The sequence below is a fragment of the Centruroides sculpturatus genome, unplaced genomic scaffold, assembly GCF_000671375.1.
Source record: "Centruroides sculpturatus isolate CEXI.00-Female unplaced genomic scaffold, Cexi_2.0 scaffold13, whole genome shotgun sequence".
Taxonomy (NCBI): domain Eukaryota; kingdom Metazoa; phylum Arthropoda; class Arachnida; order Scorpiones; family Buthidae; genus Centruroides; species Centruroides sculpturatus.
This window is the reverse complement of record NW_019384405.1, coordinates 504,116-520,651: the sequence shown is the minus strand read 5'-3', so window position 1 is coordinate 520,651 and position 16,536 is coordinate 504,116. Positions and strand designations below refer to the sequence as shown.

Sequence of the window (16,536 nt, the reverse complement as noted above, 5' to 3'; positions counted from 1 at the left end):
ATATAATTTATCAATCAAACAATAATTTAATCAAAAATATCAAGTTCACTCCAAACTCGTATGATTCATCTTCAATAACATGCAGCTTTTTTGTACAATAAACTTTATCATAATTTAAAATTTTGAATGTTAACCTGATCTAAAGCTTTTATCAAAAGAAGATGCTATTGGTAAAAATTGAACTGTTATAGCTTACAAAGTGAAATTATTGAATGCTCACTACAAATATCAATAAAAAGTACACTATAATTTTTCTGTTTCAACAATTTATTTATTTATTTCAATCACATTAGGAAAAGTCTTAGAACAATAGATTTCCACCCCTAGTTAACATGATTGTAGAAATATCTAACTTTTTCAGCCAGTTACAAAAAGTTTTGAAATCTGTGCTTTCTTATTTGCTGTATATTGTATAAGTATAATGTTTTGATATTGCAGAAACATCAAGCTTTAAAGATTTTTTTCATAATAATGATGGCAGTTTTTCATTACCTGTCATGTTCATGTTTGCTCCCAAGAGTTACATTGTTTGTATTTTTTACCTCTGTGACATGTAGGGATGTCTCGATACCATTTGTACATGTGTAAAGTAAATATACAGGAATAATACAAGAATAATAATTCAAAAATGTAAAAATGAAAGTATCGATACCAGTATCATGAGTAGTTTTAAAGTATCAATACTGGTATTGGTATCCATACCAGCCAGTATTGGCATCAGGTAACAAAATGAAAATCTTGCCATCTGTCACTATTCAGTTTGTTACGTCACCTTCCAGTTGTTTTTACTGCTGGGAAGGTACACCTATCCTTCTTTTTTAGCTCAGTGGATATGTTTCAAAGAATGCTGTATATAAAAAATCATATAAAAATTGTACAGTACATGCATCCTGTAGAAAAATGCTTAATAGGATCCACAACTTCAATGTAATAAAAAAAAATAAGCAATTTATAAAAGAAACATGAGCTTTTTTATTCTAACATCATTTATCATTAACATTATTTGTAAATATATTCATAAAATTTAAAACAATGGGATCAGTAATAATCTTAAAATTTGGAGACATCACTGATGAGGCTTTACTGTAAGTGAAATGCATTTGGATTTTGTGAACTCAATGAAAATAGAGTTATTGGTAATTGAAGTTTAGTATTTCTTCATTATTTGTTTGTCTGCTTAACTGAATCACTCGAAGTCGGATAAGAAAGAGTAATTTTACTTGTTTTTAATCTGGAAATAATCTTATTTATTTTTAGAATTTACAAATTTTAACATCATTTGTATGTAAATATAGTAAACACAAGGTAGCGTAGGAAACATAAAATCAACATACAGCATTCTATTATGTACTATACTGTGCTTAAGAAAGGAAAATTAACTCTTGATTTCATCAATTTTAACAAAAAGTTAAATTTAAACATTTTCAAATAAACTATTTTTTCCCATATAAAAAAATCAATTGTGTAAAAATTGGATTAGTTTTCTTTTGTTGACCAAGTTATTTCAAAATCGCATAAGGATGAACCATGTAAAAAGAGCGATAGGTGTACTGTACTCATTACAATGAATGCTGAGTAAGCCCCAGAGCAGCAAATATTTTGTTGCTTACTCCAGGGAATTAAATTCTGGTTGTCTGGTTCAGAAGTCAGTGCATCAGTAAGTACTTCAGTTTACACTCATATGACATCTTATGTACACAAAAGAAGCCCCAGATCCACAGTCATGTTAATGGTCTCTGTGCATACTACTATAATATACATGGAATAGGAGTGGATAAGAAATTATTGGTGAAGAGGTAAAACTGCCTTTACATTGAAAGTTCTTTATTGTGTTAAAATTTTATAAATGTCAGTGTAAACGAGTAAATACAAACTGTAGCTCATTTTAAACATCACTGATGGTCCGGGTTGATTAACGAACAAAAGTACTGCATAATGTTTAACTAAATATCTATTTATAAATAGTAATCAGAACTCTAAGCATACCAGTATATAGATTTTGGAAATTAAATTTGACCTAATACATTTATTGAATTTTGGTCATTAATATTTTTTATATAAGTTTAACTTAACTGAAAATTATTAAAATTCNATTGTCTATTCTATCCAATTTTTACTAGATTTGTCACAACAGTCAACACAGAAGACAATTCTTACTTCAGGTAATATCCTTTATTTAAATTGAAATGCATTTCAGACTTTTAATCCCTCTTGTCGATTTAAATAAAGGATATTACATGAAGTAAGAATTGTCTTATGTGTCAGTGGTTATGACAAATCTAGTAAAAATTTGGATAGAATAGCCAATCACAAAAATGATAATGAATTCTACTAGATACAAAGCAAACAACAATATAACTATGTTATTTATGAAAATTGAAATTTCTTTCAAAATAATACTAATACATTTGTAATGATCATGTTTTCAGTTTAGAAAACATTAGTCAAAGATCTATCTAAATAATCTTCAAGTAAGAAGACAACACTAAATGATATTTTATACTTTCTTATGATGTTTATTTACATAAAACAAACCTCTACATTTTAGAGTTTAAAAAATGTATGCAAATAATAACAATGGTAATGGCATTGTGTTTAGTTCCAGTTTCATCAGCAGGATGGGAGAAGTAGAATTACAATATTAGTAGTTTTTAATCAATGATTATTTTATAGCTTTTAATTTTATATTAATGTAAAAAATGATGAATTTGTAACATTAAATTAAATAATGATTATTACATCTGATCTTTTAACCGTTAAAATTAGAAGCTCTAAAACTATGGTAAACAGAAGCAAAACAAAATGAAAGCTCTCCAGAATATGTTAAGTTTGTTGACCAAATAACTGAGGTGGTTGAGGTGTCAGACTACCACTCTGGTGGACCCTGGATCAAATCAGGGGAAGTAATCCAAGTTTTTCATGGGCAGTTCATCCCAAATGTGTCAGACTCCATTCCTGATCAACTGGTTGCTCCCTTTGTGGGCCTGGCCAAACTCACAATCGGTATGAAATGAAAGCTTATTCATGCCAATTTCATGAAATTGGCATGAATAAGCTTTCGTTTCATATCGATATTCATGCCAATTTCATGAAATTGGCATGAATATTGTCAATTTTATGAAATCAGAATATCAACTATTTTTCACGAATAATGCAAATTTTTGCCTACTTCATTAAATTAGCAACATTCCAAGATTTGGCATAACATACAAGGGGGTTTCAATAAGTAATGCCTTTTATTTTTTTAAGCAAAAGTTTTAATGCATATGGAAAGTACAGAATATATGATATGAAATGTGTGGATAAGGCTGCTACTTGACATAGGAACCATTCAAGTTCAAGCACTTGTCCCAGTGGTGTACCAGCTTGAGGATGCCTGCATTGTATAACACCAATTCCTGGCCATACAACCATCCACAAACAGCTGATTTATCCTCCTTGTCAGAATGGAAGCTCTCTCCAGCCAGGAATTTATTCAAAGGACCCAACAAGTGGAAATTGTTCGGGACTGTATGGGGGGGTGATGCAGACTTTCCCATCCAAAGGATACAATGAGGTCATGGACTTTTGTCGAAGCATATGGGTGGGCATTATCGTGAAGAAGTCAAATATCATGTGCTTGCAAGTGTGGTCTCTTGTCATGGACATTCATTACAGGCACTTCAGGGTTTTGCAGTAACTGTCAGAATTCACAGTTTTTCCATAAGGGAGAAAATCTACCAATAGAACACCCCTGTAGTCCCAAAACACAGTCACCATGACATTCTTTGCACACTGTGTCACCTTGAATTTTTTGGGAGGGGGAAACTTGAATGCTTCCAAACCATGCTTGCTTTCTTCGTCTCTGCGGTGAAATGGTGTTCCCATGATTTGTCTCCCATGATGATTCCTTGAATGAAGTCGTTTTCTTCCTCTGCATATCATTCCAAATGACTGAAGGACATCATCATTCTTGTGGCCATGTGCTCTTTTATTAGGTGTCTAGGTACCCAGTGTGTGCAAATTTTTCTGTATCCCAGTTTCTCATGCACAATGTCATAAGCCATTCCAATCAAAATGTCAAATTTTTCTGACAGCATCTTCAAGAGAATGCGGCAGTTGCTTTGAATCATTTAATCAACAGCAACGACTAATTGAGGTAAAGCTGCACTTACCAGATGACCTGACCTGTGCTCATCAATCACATATTGACGACCATTTTTAAACAGCTCACACCATCAACGGATGTTTGAATAGTCCATGCAATTGTCACCATACACTGCCTGCATTTCCACATGAATTTGTCCACATTTCTTGCCCCCTGCCCACAGAAAACGAATAACACTTCACTGCTGTTGGGAGTGTAACGATGATAGCATGCTCGCCATTTTCTTTCCATTTGTCAGAAATGTCTGACAAGTGGCACAAGTGTTCCTATTGTGCAATAGTGTTGCCAGAAATTCAAACTTCATTTACTACATTTACATTTTTGCACACACATTAAAATGTTTGTTTAAAAAAATAAAAGGTGTTACTTATTGAAACACCCCCTGTATATACATATCAGCAATCATCAAGCCTAATTAATTAGTTACTAAATACTAGACTAAATTAATTAAATACACTTCTAGCCCAAAGTTAAATACAAGTTAAACAAATAGCCTATCAGATTATGGCTAAATGAAAAGGGTTTATCACATCAGAATGAGAAGGAACCAGAATCAATTATTCAAATATAAAAAAGTCATATTTGAATAATTTAATCTGGTTACTTCTCATCCTGATGTGATAAACCCTTTTCATTTAGTTGTGATCTGATAGTATTTAGTACACATTAAACAAATAAGATATTAATCTAATTAATTAGGCTATGTTTTTATTAAAATTTACTTAATTCCTAAAAGTATATAGTATACTATAGTTATTTTAATCTCACATTTAATATAAAAATTCTAAAATTAATGAATACATTCCAAAGATTGCCATTAACTAGAATGATTGACTAATGTTTATAATATATTCTAATAAATGAGTAAAAGTTTATATACAATAAATATGCAATATTCAACAATAATGAATAAATTAAGAATAATATTTATCATTCAAATAAATATCTTATGTACAAAATTTTAATACAAATTAAAAAATTTAGAAAATCATAGAAAATAAACATGATTTTTGAAGAATATTTCCAATTGCTTATACATTTTATATATAAAATGTAAAAATATACAGTATTGATGACTCATACAAAAAAAAAGTTCTTTGAATTCTTGTAAACATCTATTCACAATCACTGGGACACAACTAACACTAGTAGAGTCAACATTTCTTTACAGGCTCTTCTCCATTATATTTATGTACATTGTTTAATCCAATGGAAACTTTTAATCAATTTGAATAAGTATAGGCAGAGAAGAGTCTATAAAGAAAGGTCAACTCTTCTAGTGTTAATTGTGTTCCAGTAATTGTGAATGGATGTTTAGAAGATTTCAAAGAATTTTTTTCTGAATCTTCAATATTGTACCATAATTTTGCAGAATGACTGGTATGCCAGTCTATCCGGGGGAAACCAGGAAATCAGATATTTCCATATGGCAAAAGCCTGCATGCCAGTTTAAGTGAGGTTATACACCCCTCTCTAGAAGGTGCATTAACCTTTTGACCCAGCCACTTTTTCAGGAATTTTTAATTAAGCATAAAAAATACTTAAAACTGAAAAAAAAACGAAAGAAATGCATTAATTTTGAAGAAAAAGCTGCAAAGTTTAAGTTCCTTTGTCTCGCCTTTCTGCGAAATTTAACACCANATAATTTTTCTAAAAAAGAACATTTAACATATATATTTTTTTAATTGTTAAGTCAATTCTTGTTCTCATACATAAATCCAGAGAGGACTTATCATTTCATTTTGAATATTTGGTATTCATTGATACGCATTTATACAGCTGAACACACACAAGTATAAAGCATATATATATATTTAATCAGAAGCTGTTTTGAATTCATTTAGCAGCTCTTCAAGTAGAAGTTACATTTATAGTTTGTAGACAGAATTTTGTGGTTAAATTTTATACTTTTTAAATATTTGTAAAATAGAAACATCTTTTTATCTCATAAAAATTTTAACATAAAGTGACAATAATGTAAATAAAACTGGTTATTATTCATTTCAGGCAAATTTAAAATTAGGTCAAATATAAGTATCATCTTGCTAAGGAAAATTGAATTTGAATAATTTTAATTTTTAAATATATTTCATACACTATTTTAACATAAAGAAATTATATTTCATTATTAGTCTTGTCAGTGGCATGGAGAACCTTTTCTGAGATTTAACCAAAGGATATTATGTGAACTCACAGTACGAGCATTGATGACAATGTCCGTATTCAACTATGATTATTTATTTTTACATTTTTGAAGTATTATTCTTTTATTATTCCTGTATATTTACTTTACACATGTATATATATATTTTTATTGAAGTTTTTATATTATTTGTTTTTTGTTTTCTTTATGTGTGTTTTATATATTTTATTATTGTAACTTATAAGATCTGGTACTAACATTTAAATTGTTTTATGAATGATATAATTTCCAGAAAGCTCTTTAAAAATTTGAGAGCTTTTCAGACTTCCTTACTTAGACCAATATATAATATTTATCCTTGACAGGATTTATTTCTTCTTCTCTTCATTAAATGCTTCTTGCACTTGGTTCTTTACTTCAGCAATAATATTATCTTCAGACAAATATTTGCACACAATTAGGTCATTGCCAACATTGATAAAATTTTCAAATGATGCTTTTTCATCACTAATGCACCACTGTAACCAGGTAGAGGAACCATTTGTAATGAAAAAATTAATAAAAATGCTGAATATAAGAAAACTAATTTAATTGCAAAGTTCACTACTGATTTAGTAATTTATATAATTTATCAATCAAACAATAATTTAATCAAAAATATCAAGTTCACTCCAAACTCGTATGATTCATCTTCAATAACATGCAACTTTTTTGTACAATAAACTTTATCATAATTTAAAATTTTGAATGTTAACCTGATCTAAAGCTTTTATCAAAAGAAGATGCTATTGGTAAAAATTGAACTGTTATAGCTTACAAAGTGAAATTATTGAATGCTCACTACAAATATCAATAAAAAGTACACTATAATTTTTCTGTTTCAACAATTTATTTATTTATTTCAATCACATTAGGAAAAGTCTTAGAACAATAGATTTCCACCCCTAGTTAACATGATTGTAGAAATATCTAACTTTTTCAGCCAGTTACAAAAAGTTTTGAAATCTGTGCTTTCTTATTTGCTGTATATTGTATAAGTATAATGTTTTGATATTGCAGAAACATCAAGCTTTAAAGATTTTTTTCATAATAATGATGGCAGTTTTTCATTACCTGTCATGTTCATGTTTGCTCCCAAGAGTTACATTGTTTGTATTTTTTACCTCTGTGACATGTAGGGATGTCTCGATACCATTTGTACATGTGTAAAGTAAATATACAGGAATAATACAAGAATAATAATTCAAAAATGTAAAAATGAAAGTATCGATACCAGTATCATGAGTAGTTTTAAAGTATCAATACTGGTATTGGTATCCATACCAGCCAGTATTGGCATCAGGTAACAAAATGAAAATCTTGCCATCTGTCACTATTCAGTTTGTTACGTCACCTTCCAGTTGTTTTTACTGCTGGGAAGGTACACCTATCCTTCTTTTTAGCTCAGTGGATATGTTTCAAAGAATGCTGTATATAAAAAATCATATAAAAATTGTACAGTACATGCATCCTGTAGAAAAATGCTTAATAGGATCCACAACTTCAATGTAATAAAAAAAAATAAGCAATTTATAAAAGAAACATGAGCTTTTTTATTCTAACATCATTTATCATTAACATTATTTGTAAATATATTCATAAAATTTAAAACAATGGGATCAGTAATAATCTTAAAATTTGGAGACATCACTGATGAGGCTTTACTGTAAGTGAAATGCATTTGGATTTTGTGAACTCAATGAAAATAGAGTTATTGGTAATTGAAGTTTAGTATTTCTTCATTATTTGTTTGTCTGCTTAACTGAATCACTCGAAGTCGGATAAGAAAGAGTAATTTTACTTGTTTTTAATCTGGAAATAATCTTATTTATTTTTAGAATTTACAAATTTTAACATCATTTGTATGTAAATATAGTAAACACAAGGTAGCGTAGGAAACATAAAATCAACATACAGCATTCTATTATGTACTATACTGTGCTTAAGAAAGGAAAATTAACTCTTGATTTCATCAATTTTAACAAAAAGTTAAATTTAAAAATTTTCAAATAAACTATTTTTTCCCATATAAAAAAATCAATTGTGTAAAAATTGGATTAGTTTTCTTTTGTTGACCAAGTTATTTCAAAATCGCATAAGGATGAACCATGTAAAAAGAGCGATAGGTGTACTGTACTCATTACAATGAATGCTGAGTAAGCCCCAGAGCAGCAAATAATATTTTGTTGCTTACTCCAGGGAATTAAATTCTGGTTGTCTGGTTCAGAAGTCAGTGCATCAGTAAGTACTTCAGTTTACACTCATATGACATCTTATGTACACAAAAGAAGCCCCAGATCCACAGTCATGTTAATGGTCTCTGTGCATACTACTATAGTATACATGGAATAGGAGTGGATAAGAAATTATTGGTGAAGAGGTAAAACTGCCTTTACATTGAAAGTTCTTTATTGTGTTAAAATTTTATAAATGTCAGTGTAAACGAGTAAATACAAACTGTAGCTCATTTTAAACATCACTGATGGTCCGGGTTGATTAACGAACAAAAGTACTGCATAATGTTTAACTAAATATCTATTTATAAATAGTAATCAGAACTCTAAGCATACCAGTATATAGATTTTGGAAATTAAATTTGACCTAATACATTTATTAAATTTTGGTCATTAATATTTTTTATATAAGTTTAACTTAACTGAAAATTATTAAAATTCCATTTCAGTTTCTGATTTGAAACTGAAATGGAATGATTTGGCTGCAAAATCGGGTGTCAGCTGAAATTTACCTGTTCATGGAAAATGTAATGATACCAGATCCGATACCCAAAGTAAAGTATCAATATTGATACCAGTATCAGTATCAGACCAAAAGTATCAATACCAGTATCGGTATAAGATGAAAAGTATTGAGTATAAAAAGTACTCTGTATTGAAGGAAAATATGATATGGTATTGGTATCAGCAGTTTTGGTGATACCAATACCATATCATATAGTCCAGGGGTGGCCAACCTGCGGCTCGCGAGCCACATGTGGCTCTTTGAAGGATTATTTGTGGCTCTCGATAAATGTACCCGAGTTCCCTTTTCATTTTTGTGTTATTATATTTTAAAAAATTATTATCATTTGTATGTGTTTCAAAATGTCTTTTAAATTACTAACAACAAATATGAAAGACTAAGTGCAACGTTGTAACAAATTTCATTACCGTCCAAGTTAAGAATGATATGACTCATCGAAAACTGCGCGAACGAACATAAACAGTGGCATAATCGTCCGTTATCGACCGACTCCAGACCAATTTTGAATTTGTAAATTGTCATTGCAATGGACAGTTGACATTGTGTTCTGGAGGAAACAATTTGTATCACTCTTGCTACGGATATAATTTGTAATCTGGAATTTTTGCATACCTTTTTAATACGTATTTAATTGCGGCTCGCGAAAAATTTCAAATTTTGAAAAATGGCTAGGACTATCAAGGAGCTTGGCCACCCCGGATATAGTCCTTAGTGACATGAATTACCTTTGAACACTGTTTGCAACATTTAAAAAATAAACACATTTTTGACTGCATTGAAAATATCATCCAGGCTATAGTTCTGTATAATTTCTGATTTCTGAACTTTACAATCACTGCATGTAGTTCTCTTTTCACACTCCTGGATTTTCACTACAGATTTTATTAAACACTATTCCATGTTTCTTCTTAAATTCATCCAGCCAGCTACTGTTTGCTTTGAATCTGGTATGTTCCAATCGTTATTTGTATTGTTCAGTTTCTCCTGTAAAATTGATATGAATATTCTTGTTTCTACACTGTATAAGTGACTTCTGCATTCACTTTTCAGAATCTGGATATTCACATTTACACTTACTTTTTTGTTGTTTCATACTGTTGTTCATTAAAGATTTCAAAAATCCTTTTTCTCTATATATCTGAAAAACGAGAGCATACTCAATTGACAATATCTTTCATTTTCTCTTGTTGGCAAGAGAACTACTTTAGAATGAAACTGGTCAATATGCTGATTAATTGGTCATTTTCAGCTATAAAAATATCAACAAGTGATTCATGTTGTATAAATTTCACTATAAAGAATGAATGTTTAGTTCCAAATAAGGAGATTCATATATACAAACTCATAAATTTGATTGGTTAATAATTCAGTAAGTTGTCAAATTATAAATGTGTTAGCATTTGAAAATTTACCAATCAAATCTTAGTTACATTTTTAAGTTTGTGTTTAACTATAAGATCATTAGTTTATGTGCAAAGCATTAAAATTTTGAATTTTATGTTGTGCAGAGGCATAATTCTGTACAATACCAATATTCAACTTTGTCATAATAATGTTCATCCCCTTGAAAACACAAAAGAAAGCATGCAAAATTAGACATGAAATAGTCTCTAGAAATTAAGTTTTGAGGTAGCAAACTATGATCTCAAAATTGCTTTAACTTATACAAGAACAAACTGCATTGAGTCTGTGGGAGTTAATTTGGAACAAAAATAAAATTTGAATTAGCAAGCATTTTGAGTCAAGAAAGTTCAACTTGTCAAGAGCCTATTGTATTTGTATTTTTAATAATATAAAACAAAATATAGAAAATAACAGTAAATAATAATATATCATTTACTGTTATTTTCTATATTTATTAATATATTATTATTATTTATGAAATTAAATCAATATAAAAATGATGATGACAGCAATATTTTTTATAATTTCACTGAAATAATTATATTTTATATAAAATATAGAAAATTATTTTTACTCGTCTGTGTATCTCAATACACTATGATGTTATCCAGTCCCAAAGTTATCTTTATAAATGTATATTTTTATCTAGTTAAATTTGCCTAAAATGACTTTCAATTAATATATCTAAAAATGTACCATTTATGCATTATTTGCAAAATAATGTTAAAATATTTTGTTGTTTGCATTGGTACGATTGGTATTGGTATAAACAAATGAATTCTATCAGCAATATTGTTTGACTTATTATTATAAAATTGCAACCAGCAAAATATTGTTAATAAGCATTTACAAAGGTGATAAAAAAGCCACTATGTTATCTGAATTAGCCCAGCATTAATTATAATCTTACAATGTTAACTGTTAACAAATTAAATTTCTTTATAAACATTAGTGTGACTGAATTGCTTTTTATTGAAATGCAGTGTCTAATAAAACTCATATGCTTTCCAATTCTTACTTAATTGTATTGTAGAGAAATACACAAAAAATTGATTTTTTGTGTATTTCTCTACAATATAATTAAGTAAGAATTGGATAAATCATCTGACTCCATTGTTTTAAATAATTATTTTGATCACATGCTTTCTTTAGAGTATAATGTACAGTACTTTACATCTGTAGTGTATCTTTTACAAATAAAAATTTTAATTTAATATAAATATTACATTTGCAATTTGCATACTTTTACATAAAAAAATTATGTAAGATTGTGAATTTTTTAAAAATTAATGGCAATATTCATAAAATAAGTTTTTCTGTTTTTGATAAAATGAAATGAAATGAATTCAAATCACATTCCATTTTTTTTGGACAGGAAGATTCGTTAAAGTTTGTTTAATGTAATTATTGACAAATAATTTCTAAATGTAACCTCCAATATTAGTTACCACTGATCTTGAATTTATAGAAAATGCAAATATGTTGAAGTAGAATATGATAGAAGACAAAGTCATGATAGGAGCATGAAACCAGTCAGTAAAATATAATTCAATGAATTGATAATTAAAATATCAATTATACAAAGCAAACATTTCATTTTAACATTGAAATTGGTTTCTATTTTGGTAATGCTAAAATAGTTCATAAAATTTTTTATTTTATTTTAACAATTTTATTAAATAATAATAAGCTTTTTTCCTCACAAAGTAAAAATAATTATCTTTATTATATTTTTAATGTCAGGAATTTTATGAATTATTTGATGGCTTTGTTATCCTTCATGGTACAGATACAATGGCATATACAGCTTCAGCTCTTTCTTTCATGTTTGAACAGTTAGGAAAATCTGTTGTAATTACAGGATCCCAGGTAATTTTTAATTAAATGTTTTATTTAAAATTAAGTTGCAAATGATATGGTTCGTTTATAAGAAATATTTGTTTTAGATTCCATTATTTGAAACACGTAGTGATGGACGAGAAAATTTCCTATGTTCACTTATTATAGCAGGGATTTATAATATTCCAGAGGTAAGTTTTTATATCTTCTAAATAAATGTATAGTTATTCAAAAGAATCAAACTTATGTACTAAGTTACATAATTTGATAAGAATTTGTTAATGATCTTTATTTCAATCTACTTCAATAAAAAGGTATAACAACAATGTTATTATTTTTGTAATTGTTTATTCTATCCAATTTTTACTAGATTTGTCACAACAGTCAACACAGAAGACAATTCTTACTTCAGGTAATATCCTTTATTTAAATTGAAATGCATTTCGGACTTTTAATCCCTCTTGTCGATTTAAATAAAGGATATTACATGAAGTAAGAATTGTCTTATGTGTCAGTGGTTATGACAAATCTAGTAAAAATTTGGATAGAATAGCCAATCACAAAAATGATAATGAATTCTACTAGATACAAAGCAAACAACAATATAACTATGTTATTTATGAAAATTGAAATTTCTTTCAAAATAATACTAATACATTTGTAATGATCATGTTTTCAGTTTAGAAAACATTAGTCAAAGATCTATCTAAATAATCTTCAAGTAAGAAGACAACACTAAATGATATTTTATACTTTCTTATGATGTTTATTTACATAAAACAAACCTCTACATTTTAGAGTTTAAAAAATGTATGCAAATAATAACAATGGTAATGGCATTGTGTTTAGTTCCAGTTTCATCAGCAGGATGGGAGAAGTAGAATTACAATATTAGTAGTTTTTAATCAATGATTATTTTATAGCTTTTAATTTTATATTAATGTAAAAAATGATGAATTTGTAACATTAAATTAAATAATGATTATTACATCTGATCTTTTAACCGTTAAAATTAGAAGCTCTAAAACTATGGTAAACAGAAGCAAAACAAAATGAAAGCTCTCCAGAATATGTTAAGTTTGTTGACCAAATAACTGAGGTGGTTGAGGTGTCAGACTACCACTCTGGTGGACCCTGGATCAAATCAGGGGAAGTAATCCAAGTTTTTCATGGGCAGTTCATCCCAAATGTGTCAGACTCCATTCCTGATCAACTGGTTGCTCCCTTTGTGGGCCTGGCCAAACTCACAATCGGTATGAAATGAAAGCTTATTCATGCCAATTTCATGAAATTGGCATGAATATTGTCAATTTTATGAAATCAGAATATCAACTATTTTTCATGAATTATGCAAATTTTTGCCTACTTCATTAAATTAGCAACATTCCAAGATTTGGCATAACATACAAGGGGGTTTCAATAAGTAATGCCTTTTATTTTTTTAAGCAAAAGTTTTAATGCATATGGAAAGTACAGAATATATGATATGAAATGTGTGGATAAGGCTGCTACTTGACATAGGAACCATTCAAGTTCAAGCACTTGTCCCAGTGGTGTACCAGCTTGAGGATGCCTGCATTGTATAACACCAATTCCTGGCCATACAACCATCCACAAACAGCTGATTTATCCTCCTTGTCAGAATGGAAGCTCTCTCCAGCCAGGAATTTATTCAAAGGACCCAACAAGTGGAAATTGTTCGGGACTGTATGGGGGAGTGCAGACTTTCCCATCCAAAGGATACAATGAGGTCATGGACTTTTGTCGAAGCATATGGGTGGGCATTATCGTGAAGAAGTCAAATATCATGTGCTTGCAAGTGTGGTCTCTTGTCATGGACATTCATTACAGGCACTTCAGGGTTTTGCAGTAACTGTCAGAATTCACAGTTTTTCCATAAGGGAGAAAATCTACCAATAGAACACCCCTGTAGTCCCAAAACACAGTCACCATGACATTCTTTGCACACTGTGTCACCTTGAATTTTTTGGGAGGGGGAAACTTGAATGCTTCCAAACCATGCTTGCTTTCTTCGTCTCTGCGGTGAAATGGTGTTCCCATGATTTGTCTCCCATGATGATTCCTTGAATGAAGTCGTTTTCTTCCTCTGCATATCATTCCAAATGACTGAAGGACATCATCATTCTTGTGGCCATGTGCTCTTTTATTAGGTGTCTAGGTACCCAGTGTGTGCAAATTTTTCTGTATCCCAGTTTCTCATGCACAATGTCATAAGCCATTCCAATCAAAATGTCAAATTTTTCTGACAGCATCTTCAAGAGAATGCGGCAGTTGCTTTGAATCATTTAATCAACAGCAACGACTAATTGAGGTAAAGCTGCACTTACCAGATGACCTGACCTGTGCTCATCAATCACATATTGACGACCATTTTTAAACAGCTCACACCATCAACGGATGTTTGAATAGTCCATGCAATTGTCACCATACACTGCCTGCATTTCCACATGAATTTGTCCACATTTCTTGCCCCCTGCCCACAGAAAACGAATAACACTTCACTGCTGTTGGGAGTGTAACGATGATAGCATGCTCGCCATTTTCTTTCCATTTGTCAGAAATGTCTGACAAGTGGCACAAGTGTTCCTATTGTGCAATAGTGTTGCCAGAAATTCAAACTTCATTTACTACATTTACATTTTTGCACACACATTAAAATGTTTGTTTAAAAAAATAAAAGGTGTTACTTATTGAAACACCCCCTGTATATACATATCAGCAATCATCAAGCCTAATTAATTAGTTACTAAATACTAGACTAAATTAATTAAATACACTTCTAGCCCAAAGTTAAATACAAGTTAAACAAATAGCCTATCAGATTATGGCTAAATGAAAAGGGTTTATCACATCAGAATGAGAAGGAACCAGAATCAATTATTCAAATATAAAAAAGTCATATTTGAATAATTGAATCTGGTTACTTCTCATCCTGATGTGATAAACCCTTTTCATTTAGTTGTGATCTGATAGTATTTAGTACACATTAAACAAATAAGATATTAATCTAATTAATTAGGCTATGTTTTTATTAAAATTTACTTAATTCCTAAAAGTATATAGTATACTATAGTTATTTTAATCTCACATTTAATATAAAAATTCTAAAATTAATGAATACATTCCAAAGATTGCCATTAACTAGAATGATTGACTAATGTTTATAATATATTCTAATAAATGAGTAAAAGTTTATATACAATAAATATGCAATATTCAACAATAATGAATAAATTAAGAATAATATTTATCATTCAAATAAATATCTTATGTACAAAATTTTAATACAAATTAAAAAATTTAGAAAATCATAGAAAATAAACATGATTTTTGAAGAATATTTCCAATTGCTTATACATTTTATATATAAAATGTAAAAATATACAGTATTGATGACTCATACAAAAAAAAAGTTCTTTGAATTCTTGTAAACATCTATTCACAATCACTGGGACACAACTAACACTAGTAGAGTCAACATTTCTTTACAGGCTCTTCTCCATTATATTTATGTACATTGTTTAATCCAATGGAAACTTTTAATCAATTTGAATAAGTATAGGCAGAGAAGAGTCTATAAAGAAAGGTCAACTCTTCTAGTGTTAATTGTGTTCCAGTAATTGTGAATGGATGTTTAGAAGATTTCAAAGAATTTTTTTCTGAATCTTCAATATTGTACCATAATTTTGCAGAATGACTGGTAAGCCAGTCTATCCGGGGGAAACCAGGAAATCGGATATTTCCATATGGCAAAAGCCTGCATGCCAGTTTAAGTGAGGTTATACACCCCTCTCTAGAAGGTGCATTAACCCCTTTTGACCCAGCCACTTTTTCAGGAATTTTTAATTAAGCATAAAAAATACTTAAAACTGAAAAAAAAACGAAAGAAATGCATTAATTTTGAAGAAAAAGCTGCAAAGTTTAAGTTCCTTTGTCTCGCCTTTCTGCGAAATTTAACACCAATGAGTCATTGTTTACACAGCTGGGTGACCTTGAACACAGCTGGAGTCAGATTTCCCGGGGCATTCTCATAGACGTCTCAGGAGGACAAGGGTTTAAAGTAGGGTGACTACCAACTAGGTCTATATTTTTGAATATTTTTAAAAAATTAAAATTTTAATTGCGATTTCCGATCCCCCTAATTAATTAAATTTATATAAAATAAAATATATTAATTTAAAAA

The 16,536-nt window shown here is 29.5% G+C and overlaps 1 protein-coding gene across 1 annotated transcript in view; it reads left to right on the top strand.

The window, feature by feature from the left end:
- LOC111618787 (L-asparaginase-like) overlaps positions 1-16,536 on the top strand; it is a 45,758-nt gene that overhangs the window by 15,504 nt on the left and 13,718 nt on the right. Inside the window, 2 exon segments of the mRNA XM_023360356.1 lie at positions 12,237-12,362; positions 12,440-12,523. Coding sequence (XP_023216124.1) covers positions 12,237-12,362; positions 12,440-12,523 — 210 coding nt within the window.